The sequence below is a fragment of the Echinococcus granulosus genome (assembly GCF_000524195.1).
Source record: "Echinococcus granulosus chromosome Unknown EG_S00003, whole genome shotgun sequence".
Classification (NCBI taxonomy): Eukaryota; Metazoa; Platyhelminthes; class Cestoda; order Cyclophyllidea; family Taeniidae; genus Echinococcus; species Echinococcus granulosus.
Window position 1 is genome coordinate 1,142,376 of NW_020170383.1, and position 11,167 is coordinate 1,153,542.

Here is an 11,167-nt window from a genome sequence, read left to right on the forward strand (position 1 = left end):
GATAAGTCATTACGCGAGGGTTTAAAAGGGTCGAAGGGTGTTAAACATGAATGAGGTGAAGTAAAGATCATGATGATATGATGTTCAAAATGAACAAGATGGGAAAAGTGTAGAGTCGAGTACCACAGTTACAATAGGTATGTACACAAAAGAAGTATAACGAGCTTTTGAGCCATAGCTTGCGTTTTTATCCATTTTATCGCATCAAAAGTACGACACCAGTTAACCGCTCTATGCCGATAAACAGCAAACACCTAGTGTTTTCGTGGGAAAATAGTCGCATATTTACAGGAGCAAACGACGGCTGCTGCCAATAAATTGTATGCTTTCTAGAAGATACAATGCAGATTAGATATCAACGCTCACATTCCGATTGAACCCAGCTCAGAATTGAGTTGGTTGGCCAAAGACTCATTCGCCTCATCTTCGTCTTCAGAGAATGTCGGCACGCCAGAATTGAACTCATTTAGCCCACTGACATCCAACTGCGGTAGGGGACCCCAACATTGCTCCGGAACCTGACAGAAGTCACCCGAATTTGCTCCAAGATTCAAAAACGGGAAATGGCCATTCTCCACTGGGACCTGATTGGTGATAGGAAATTGAGGATTTGTGGGATTAAAAGCCAGACGATCAGGAAGACATAAGACAGCAGACTGTTTCGGTTCACTAAGGGGATCGAAAGCAAAATGGAGATCAGGAGGACAGGACAAGTCGGAGCGCGCATGCTCGGTGTTCGTTGACAGTGACAGGGATGCAGAGGATTCCTTTTCGACATCACTTTGTGGCTCCGATATTAGTCGCGTCTCATTTGAACCACCGTCTACAACGAGCTTCGCCATACTAACCGCTTCTGCGTAGTTTTTTACACGAGTTCGAGGGCTGTAAAGCTTAGCGAAGTATTCCATAAATGGAAAAAGTTTCGCACAGCTAAGATAAGAGCACTGATTCCAAGCAAACCACTCTACTTTTGCAGTAAAACCAGGAGCCAAGGCAGGGTCTGCGGGGGTTGCGGACACCGCAAGCGAGTCACTATTCGCATTTTCAGGGCTTACTTGAGCCAGCTGATGAGGCGTTCGCGCGTACAACGCGCTGATCCTCGAAGGCCAGTACGGGTAGCCGGCAAGCTTGGCCCACACCACATCTCCAACCCTAAAGCTTCCTGAGGTTTGGTTAGTGGACATAGGAGAGACTGCATTTGACTTGGCAGCGAGTCCACCGGGCGCGTCAGCATCACACCAGGACTCGACTATTCGGAAAACCTGAACAGATTTCTGGTTTGATTTACGTGATCGGAACTTTTTACCGCAGATCGGCTCGTCGACAGAAACATCCCTGCGGAGACGAATCTTTAATCCACCTGTTAAAAATGCCGAACTGGTGCTCGGCTGGGGCACAGGACAACTTTCCTGAGCCTTTGAGTCCGATCGCGAGTGACGCTTTCGGCTTACTGAATAGGTGGATGCATCTATGTCACCAGCCTTTGTTTTTGGTGGTCGACCTCGTTTGCGTTTTGGCTTCACCTCAGAAGACTCCATACAATGTGCTGAAAGAGATGATCCCTGGTATGGATAAGAACCAATCGGACTTTCGTAATGGGAAGCACTCATACTGTTAACTCCAAACCTATTCTGTGGAGAAGGATGATTGCTTGGACTACTGCTTGTATTTGTTAATGAAGAGGGCATTGCAACTGTTCCTGGAGCACTGCTAGAATTAGATGGAGATATTCCATTATAACTGTTACGTAGTGGAGTCAACTCCGCAACTTGGGAACCGAATACATGCTCAGAAGTGAGGCGCGACTCATTACTGAGTCGTGACCCGGAACACAAACGCGGATACTCATTGTCTGTTGCTGATGTATTATTAAGAATATCCAACGAATGATCTTTAGCCATCCACAAGTGTTTGGGTTTCTGAAAACCAATTATTCGGGATATATTCGTGGGTGATGAATTCTTCTTGTCGTAAAAGCTTGGGTGGCCACGTCCTTGCGGTTCTAATTGTTCTGTTAATATGTCAAACCTCGAAGGCAGTCGTGGAGATGAAAGAAATAACTTCATCAGATGGTGCCTAAGACGGCAAAAAAGGCATTAACCGCATGAACTACCCAAACGAATGAGTGGAATCAGAGACAACAGATACCTGAGAACATTACCCAGCCTACTTCCCAACAAGTAACAGCGATTACACGGCCTTACGACAACACAAAGGCTCGAACTATGCCCGAAGATCACGAAAGGGACTACTCACAAGCCAATTCTTTCACACATACGAAACAGAGCTGGTTCAAACAAATATATTGGCCATATAACATATCCAGTGACTTTAATATTGCACACCAAATAAGGCAGCATGTTTACATGTAATCTTCGTTAACTACTTTTTTCCGCCACTATGATACAGTTTAACAGCTCTGCACGCGGTGAGTTGTTCACTCACTAATTTGCGTTAGCATTTTATTTCGATAAATCGTTAGTGATAATCATGCTTGAAAGTTTTATTATCCCATTAAATGTTATGGCTAATAAATTTTTTGACTTAAGCCTATTTGACACATGAGGGTTCCTACATACAATTGTAGCAAGTTGGGGCCTTAAAACAAGTAAATCAACGGCACACCACCGCGTTTCAGCATCTGTACTTTTATCACTTGCGTTATTTTATACCTTAGCATGCTAAAAAATCAAAAAGTAATAGGCGACTAGATTTATTCCAGTGTCAATGCTGTCATGATTTAAACTGAGATTGTATCTTAAGTTGACAACACTAGGCACTGCTTCACGTAGGCAGTTCTGCACGGCGAGGCTCCCCGGTCTCCTCTACCCTGTTCCTAGTGCTCCTAGAACAGTCCAATTGGTTTGGTTTTGACATCTTTATTAAGGGGGAAAGAGCAGGAAGAAAGGTACAGCGTTTAAGAAAAGGAAGAACGGCAATCACTTGGCGCAGAAGGTGACGGCCTTCTCACCAGATTCGAATTCCCTGATTGCCTCCTCCCCGAAAGAAACATTAAAACAACATGAGTTTTACAGTTCCAGCCCGGTATTGCTACACAAATTAAGAAAAATGTCCTTTGAGATCGCAAAAAATAATGTTGGTGTTGCATCATAAGACTACCCCTTGGTTTAAAAGTATTGAATATATCTGAGTAATTTTGTGGAAAATCCACATCTATACACTTTTGGAGACTAATACAATCTGCTGTGCATAAAATTTATGTAAAGATAAGTTTTTTAATTTGTTCACAAGTAAAGTGTTTACCGAGTGATGTTGCCACTTTTAATAACCCTCAATCACTATAGTTGACATGCACACACCTTTCTGCTGCATTTGTGTTTTAGCCAAGCGGTCAATACGCTTTGATTTCTTCCTGCGATTTCGAAAAGTTTTGGCCCATGTTTGTTTCAGTACTCGCTTTACGCGGTTGGTTTATTCACTGGTCTCACTGTTGGGTCCTCATGGTCGAGTTAATTTTGGACTCTGCCATAAGGTTCTGGGTGTTTCTTCCCATTGTCATTATTACTTTTTCTATGGAGTAATTCGACACTATCTTACGATCTTAATGGTCTCCAATAAAAAACCTGATCTCCAAGCAGTGTCTGATAGGTGAGGCTATACTTGTCTACCTCTAGTTTTTAGCCATGCTCTAATAAGGAGTCGTCTTCTTAGGGAGAACGGAAACTACATCACTCGCAATGTTTACTTTTTTTGAGGTCTATCTGTTTAGGGCTTTAAAATGCGCAAGCATTTCTTCAATGACAGTGAAACAGGATTTTTCAAGACTCAAAAACGAGAGAGTGCTGTTAAAAATCCAATGGCAGGTAGGATTTCCTTTCTTAATGACTGTAAGATCCTTCAATGCTCAGTGATATGATGAAGGGCAACATGTTAAATGTCGTACCAATGTTGGTAATTGGTGGGTGGATAAACTGGGCATTTTCTGGATTCCTCACGACGAAAGTACCCTTTCCTCTCACATACCGCTTTAAACCAATGTTGCAGCGCGGCTGCGAGACACTTGTATCATTAGATGCTTCATGGTAATCGGTATCTTCATACTTTTACTTACTGGTGCAGGGTGAGCTCGGCTTCGTGGTATTTCTTAAATATATTCGGGCTTCGAAGCCTACATGAGTTGGTTCTGGGATCTGACAGCGCCGCAGGCCAGCCTCTCCTCATTCAGGAACAGATGATGACTGCACATCAACAGCCGCCGGACATTCAAAAGGCCTTCAAAGCGGAATGGGAAGCTCTCGAGGTTGTACACCACAAATGGGCCCTTTGTGGTTGTGAGACTCGTCTTCTCTAGTTATTCCGATGCACTTGTTTGACCTGTATGCCCTTCCTTATTCCTGCAGTCATATCGCCGGTGATACGTAGTTGAAACTGGCTGTATATCGTACAAATGCTTTCTCATGGGTGGTGTTTACTTGTCGCTCCCTACGTGAATGTGCTTCACTTAGGATTGCCGTTTTAAGGGTCTGTGCGAGTTCAGTTTCACTTATTCGAAGGCAGCTAGCCTTAAAAGCTTGTGTTGGTTTATTCCACACTTTTTTCGGTTAAAATGTGTAGGTTTGGGTTGATTCTAGGTGAAGATACAATTTTATGTGTATGTAGGTTCGAGTTAATGGGGGTTGTAGTTAAATAACCTGTCTTCCCTTCGTGATTACTTATCCTCCAAAGGATGAGCTCGAAACAACTTATTTACGGGTTTAAATGGAGTGGCGTTTTTCACTTTCTGTGATCGCATTGGTCCTTCTCGAGCTGAAAGTAGTCCAGACGACTAGCGGCGCTATGATTTCACTTTATATGCCTCTAGCTTGCGTGATCTCCGTTGTGAATCGTATGTGTGGAGTAGGAGTGTTAGCATAGGTATGACCTAGTTCCTTTTTTCTGGGTTTCCATTTCTCCCTTGTGTTCGTCTGATTTATATGCACTTTTAGGGTTTGGAATGTTAATTGTGCGATTATCTCAACAATTCGGCTGAGGTGTTATCGTTCGTTGGGTCCGTTTTCGAACCTCCGTGCTCTGCTCAATGGTCTGTTGATGCCACTAGTCTTCACTATCTGTGTAAAATGCCCTTGGACCCGTCTCGCCTTGTCGGGCTAAATATGCGTTATCTTTACCCGGATCTGTAGTTCTGCAGGAACGTGTCTTCTATTATAAGGAGCTGAACCGCACGGACCGATATCCTGTTTATAAGGTGATTTTGGGTGCGTACTGACCTCGTCTGAGCCGGTTCTTTTTTTGGGTCACTAACAAATGCTACTTTACAAGTTTTCAGTAATAGCTTATGTATCAAGTTCGTAGTATTGGTATTGTCACGAGTTTCAAGGAAAAGAGGAAACTAGCATGGGTGGAGTTGGGTTTAAAAGTTCTTGAAATTTCGCTCCTTATGGTATCTTATTTGCTAGCACATCGATACAAATTTGTGGTGAGTGATTCCCCATTTGATCCTAAAAGATATAATGGATATAGTAACTTGATGGAATCGGTGTTACTGAAAATAGCTGATCTAAGCTTTCCTTAAAACAAGCTGCCCAGATAAGACCGTAGTCACTAGTAAGATTTATTTTTCAGGCGGTTGCGACGATCTAGATGTGAATATCCAGTTAATTCTGAATTTTGAATGTCTAAAGCATAGCAATGCATGAACTGGCGATTGTCGAGTGGAAAAGATGCAATACCCAACAAGAGTAGTTGTTCCAATTGTGATGTTGCATCAACGCAAGCGATAGAAGACGATCGCAAGAACGCGGGGCCAACTGACCACAGGTGCGGTGCCCGGGACCCCGATGACTAAGCCTTTCCTTCGGCCCCCCGCACCACGCACAAGACGACGCAACGCCATCACTCATCACACACCCACACGTACACCTACACAGACGAGGCTGTAAATCATCTTCGCGCGCTCGTGAACGGGGAGGGGACGCGGACATGCCGGTGTGTGTGCGTGCTTTGACCCTGTTTAAAGAGAGAGAGCAAAAGAAATTTGGAACACACGTTTCGTTTGCACGAACGTGCGTGTGTACTTGAGTGCGTGCGTTCGCCCGTTCTTTAACCGGGTGATCACGCGTCTTGAATTTGAATGTGTGAAGCTATCAGCGCAATAGACCTCACCACCGGATTACGTCAACAAAGGCTAATTTCTTAGGATTTCTGGGTGCTTTGGCGTTTTTTTCTGTGTAAATGAGGCCTAGACCACGACACTTTATAAGGATCAGCACCCGTTATGCTTTGCAGTGGGCAACTGTAGCAATCTCACGGTACTCCCGACTCAATTGCAGGGGAGGTGCCTTATCTGAAAATTAAAAATTATTACAAGTTTATAGAATTCACAAAACAGAAAAACCCGCTTCCGGTAATTCACAGTTGAAGAATACAAACTTTGAGAAAAAGGCCGCTGTGGACATCCGAAGGCGTCTTAGCACAATGAAAAATATTCCAGGGAATATCGCTTTTATCCATTTCTAGCAAAGTGTTTTCGAGTAACTCGACCCAAAATATCATTTCGATAACCGTTGAGTCCAATAAGGCCTACAGCGCAGTTCATTCATAGAGAAATACGGTTTTCTCAGATATTGGTTGGAATGCGCCGTGGATGTCACCACGTTGAAGCAAATATACCCATCTTTAAGATTTTACTACCTTTGCGAAATCAAACCATTAAAGTCTACCCATACTTTCACAAACTGATTTCCGTCCTTCATTTATGCCACTTACCACGTTCGATACTTCCAAATGCCTTTTATCATAAACTATCAGTATGCTTTCTTTTGTTTTGTCCAATTCTACAGTTAAAGACCTGTTATCTACCTATTATTCAACACTGAACAGGTTTGATTACCTCTTTATGTTGAAAAGAAGAAGCTGGAAAGTCAGCCTCTGCGCTTCTGAGAGATGACAGCTACTGCTGTTGAGGCAAGTATCTCCATTGAAGGACTATTTACGAGGCAAAATCAACATGCAGTCTTACAATTATTAACAGAATTGCAGAAAAGAGCGTTTGATTGAGCTGGTTCCGCACTCTTTGAAGACCTCGATTATCGTCCTGATGGTTTGGCACTCCGTTCATGCTAAATGTTCACCAGTCATTTCTTACGTTTTATTTGTGGCTCAGAGCGTTCCAGAGTGATTAAAAGTGCTTAAAACAAATACATCATTTTTTAAAAGATGTGTTGGGGGTGACAAGCGATTCGACTTCTTCAATGCTGACGATTTCCGGCACCTTCTCACTTCAGCGCATTTTAAATTTTCGGAAAATAGTTTAAGTGCGGCAGGTCTTCATGGCATAGTCAACCTCCTTAAAAATTTACTTGGATGATAGTTACATATGTCCTAAATGTTTGTCTGAACTAATCAAGGTTTCACTTTCCATTTGTCTAAAATCTGCAAATTAGAAGGGCACTATTGTCCTTTGTAGATGTACCAGAGGCTTGCATCTCGGTAACCCTAGGTTGACAGACAAACTCAATTACTTCAACATCATTAAGGTATTACAAGGTCCTTTCTTAGTTTGAATGCCATTGTTTAAGAAAAGTTTTAACATTTTTTTGCAAAAAAATTTTCTCATAATCAGCTGTTAGCCTTTCTTTTTAACTGTGCGCAGGAATGGGCACAAGTTTCTTCTTTTCGCATGACCTCCTGTCACCTTTGTTATTGGTTTCCCCAATCCGGGGGAAGGACGCCTTAACCCCCGCAAGCACGGTGCTGGAGGAGAAGGCGAGAGAGGAAGTAAACGTTCAGCCACTCGAAAGCCCAGGGGCAGTAAAAACGGAAATGATTACATTTGGAAGCCGAATTGTCGGAAAAACGCAATGCGAAACTCGAATCATTGTGTGGTGATGACAGCCATCACAAGGAATGAGAAAAAAGCACAGGTCACTTGAAAAAAGCGGACACCTCGAAGCAAATAACTTGTGGGATACCGAAAAGTAAAAGAACAACGTACTTTTTAGATGTTTAAACGATTTGTGACATTTTTTTCAATTCTAGTATTTTTTTAGTCATTTTAGGGGATATGAGTGGGCAAGGGGTGCATCAAAGCAGGTTAATCTAAGTTAGGATATGTTAGATGCTCTATGCCCTTAGCGTATTTGAGTTATTCATTTGAGCTACGGTCTCGATTCTACACGCAAAAGATATTGAGACACTTTATTGTGCAGAGGGGCGAACTTTCGTGGGTACAACTGTTTTAAATATATGAGTGGCAATCTTCTTCGGGTTTGGAAAATGTCCCAACCGTCTTGATGCCTAATAATCGACATTAAAAATTCAACCGGCCCAGAGAAGTGGGTTGGAAACGCCAAGCATTCGTTGGGGAACATCTATTACTAGGCTGATAACGCACCTGACAATGAGAGCAAAAGCATGACATATCGCTAACAAGGGAAAGTTGTTTCGGTGATTTGGTGTGGGTCCTGATGCACTTGGAAATAAAAGCTGAACTTTTTAACCATTTTTGTTGAAGAAGAAACAAGTGTACAGGAGGCCAAGTTGTCACACATTGGTAAATTACCCTCCGCAATTTGAACTAAGTGCTTTAGATTCATTAGCCTTTCTTTAATTACATTGTATGAAAGATGTTTTGGGAGCAAAATGATTTCACAAAAAGCAACAAATTTGAAATTTTGTACTCTGCAAGGATTACTTACTAAAGCGCGAAGTCTAGTGGAATAGATGGGCAAGCACTCTCAAACAAATCGCTAAATAATGCCGAAACCTTTATTAAGAGCATTAAAAATTAACCCACTTAAGAGAACCCGCCCCAAGAGACAAATTTAGAGGCATTTTTTGCAGAAAATCTCATTTGTGCTCAAGTTTAATTTTACTGATGAAAGTATAGAGCTTAGAGGGCAACAAATATTTTATTGAAGTTAAGACGTACTAAAGTGTGTTTTCTATTAAGTAGGGCTTCTTTGTAATACGATAGTGGTTTATCCCTCGGTATTGGTGAGGCACCACTTTTGTACTTTGGATTAGCCCTCTCGTACCTCGCTAGGTGGGCTGGCCCCCCGGGCCATGCCAATAGCCCAGAAACCTTCTCTGCGCTGAATATATATTCTGCCCGAATATTGTGCCTTCCTTCGTCTTCAGGGAGTCTCGGGACGCTACATCTTTATTTGGAATAAACTTATCCATCTAATGCCAAAATTATAAAGTTAACCACCTGAAAGCCTTAGTATTACCAACCTCTATTTGCTTATACATTGGAAAATATTTTCTCTTTGCATTTCAACCATTTTATGGTCCTTCTCTTGATACCCTCATCGGGTTTCGAGAGTAACAGCTATCTATCACTAATCATAATATATACAATTATGTCAGGTGACATCTTAAAGGTCAAGAGACACGATATAGCTAATTAAGACTGTCAATTGATGTTTTGATGTTTTTCCTTTACATTGTGGCCCTCATGTCATCTGCCTTCTGGGATGGGTGCAGTTCAATAAGGTCGCAATCCAAAACACTGTACAGTCCTTTGTGGAAAACTTCGCTTCTGTACTCAAAGAACATCCAACAATGTATGGTTTTTCGGTGGCAAAATTCCAATCATTTGCTCCGGCACACTGTTTTACAAATTTTTAGCTTCATCAAATCATTAAGGAAATATTTAATTTCGATCTCCGTAGCAACATGTGTTCTTATTTATCGAAGAGAGAAGAATTTAAACTCATCCGATCGTCGTGCAGCCATACTTTGGTTTGTATATTTACCTAGAAGTGACCCACCCTATTTGCCCGCTATTTGCATGACATAACCCTTTCAACAACAAGTTCTACAGGCTGTCAAAAGAGGATTGGAATCCTCTATGTTAGAGGTGTACTTTTTAGTAAAAAAATTAAGGCATCTAAGGTTAAGCAGACCAGGTCGCTTTGGTGAGTGATACCTCTCCGAAATTTTTCCCTGGAAATTGAAAATGTGTAAGAAGATTCTCGGATAAGTGAATAGTAACACAAGAAATTAGTAAGCTTATTGCTGAAACTACAGAACAAGTCGTTAAACCAAGAACTAAACAACCCATCAATTCTAATGTCGCCTAATACCAAGCCTTTCATTATTCATTCAGTCAAATGCGGCCGACCATTTATTCACACTCTGATAAGAAAAGTTTAAATAGGGGCGTGTCAGTATGTTTGGGCGTTACGAATCCCACTTTGGCAAGACAAAGTGCCCTTCACCTCATTGCGCCTTAACGCGGGTAGGTCGAGTAACCTCGGAGCTGTGACTCTGAGGCCTTGGGGAATTAATGCAAGACCTGAGTAGACAAAGGTCATTGCACACGGTTATTATTTTCTGACACTGCTATTACCTCATTGATGTCCCGACGTTTGCGTACCCGTGTCCTTTTTCCAATTCAGCATTTAGAATACTGCCTTTCACAAAAATGCTAGTGATAGTCGTGGTTTTCTGTACAGCTGAAATGTGGAGCCTTTTTTAGGAAATGTGCGACTGTTTAATTCAAAGTAAAATCGGAATACCGAAATCATCTAATAATGGTACCAAGAATGCTTCCTATAATTCTATTTTTATTCTTATTAAGATTAGTATTGTGATGGACGTTAATAATACTTAATTTCCCCATTCATTATGACTAGCTTTTGTGCCTAACAATTATGTAAGTCAGTTCAGTCAAATACGTTTTGGACTGTTCGCCATACTGAGCTCAGATGTACCATTGCTATCCCAACAGCCTATTCAACTAGCCATCATAAGTATGCGTCTGTTTCTCCTGCAATTTTCCCAGGAGTTTCTGTTTTATTTTTTTCTCAGGCACGTTTGTGACATGCAAGGGGTAAACGGAGAGACTTAAAAACGACATTGAAGAGAAGATTCAACTTAGGCTTGCTCCTAATGTAAAAGAAGGGAAGTTGAGTGTGTGAAAGTTCAAAATGCTAAAGTGTCCGCTAAAGTTAAAATGGAGTATCAGTTTCACTCTATTAGAATTGTACACGGCGTAAAGTGTACAAGCTAACATGTTTCTATGTTCTGCTATAAAATAGAGCCATGCTTTTGGTTTTTTGGTCAAGACGAAATTAAGACTTTTGATGAAGGTCCCTCGAGGCGTTATACATCACATGCTTGTAGAACAGGAGGAAATAACATTAAAATTCGGTGGTGAAAAGTAAGGGCTTTTGCGCCAGCAGACGGTCATCCAGGGTAG

The 11,167-nt window shown here is 41.8% G+C and overlaps 2 protein-coding genes across 2 annotated transcripts; one reads left to right on the forward strand and one right to left on the reverse strand. All coding sequences in view use genetic code 11, as the record gives it.

The window, feature by feature from the left end:
- Nucleotides 1–362: 362 nt before the first annotated feature.
- On the reverse strand, nucleotides 363–1,901 carry EGR_00815 (PWWP domain-containing protein 2A; the record flags this gene model as incomplete). The annotated part of the gene is made up of 1 exon (XM_024490064.1): nucleotides 363–1,901. One exon carries the CDS (start codon nucleotides 1,899–1,901, stop codon nucleotides 363–365), a length of 1,539 nt encoding a protein of 512 aa, XP_024355467.1.
- Nucleotides 1,902–3,739: 1,838 nt separating this feature from the next.
- On the forward strand, nucleotides 3,740–5,227 carry EGR_00816 (Transmembrane protein; the record flags this gene model as incomplete). The annotated part of the gene is made up of 4 exons (XM_024490065.1): nucleotides 3,740–3,824; nucleotides 3,854–4,043; nucleotides 4,081–4,292; nucleotides 5,142–5,227. 4 exons carry the CDS (start codon nucleotides 3,740–3,742, stop codon nucleotides 5,225–5,227), a joined length of 573 nt encoding a protein of 190 aa, XP_024355468.1.
- Nucleotides 5,228–11,167: the final 5,940 nt, after the last annotated feature.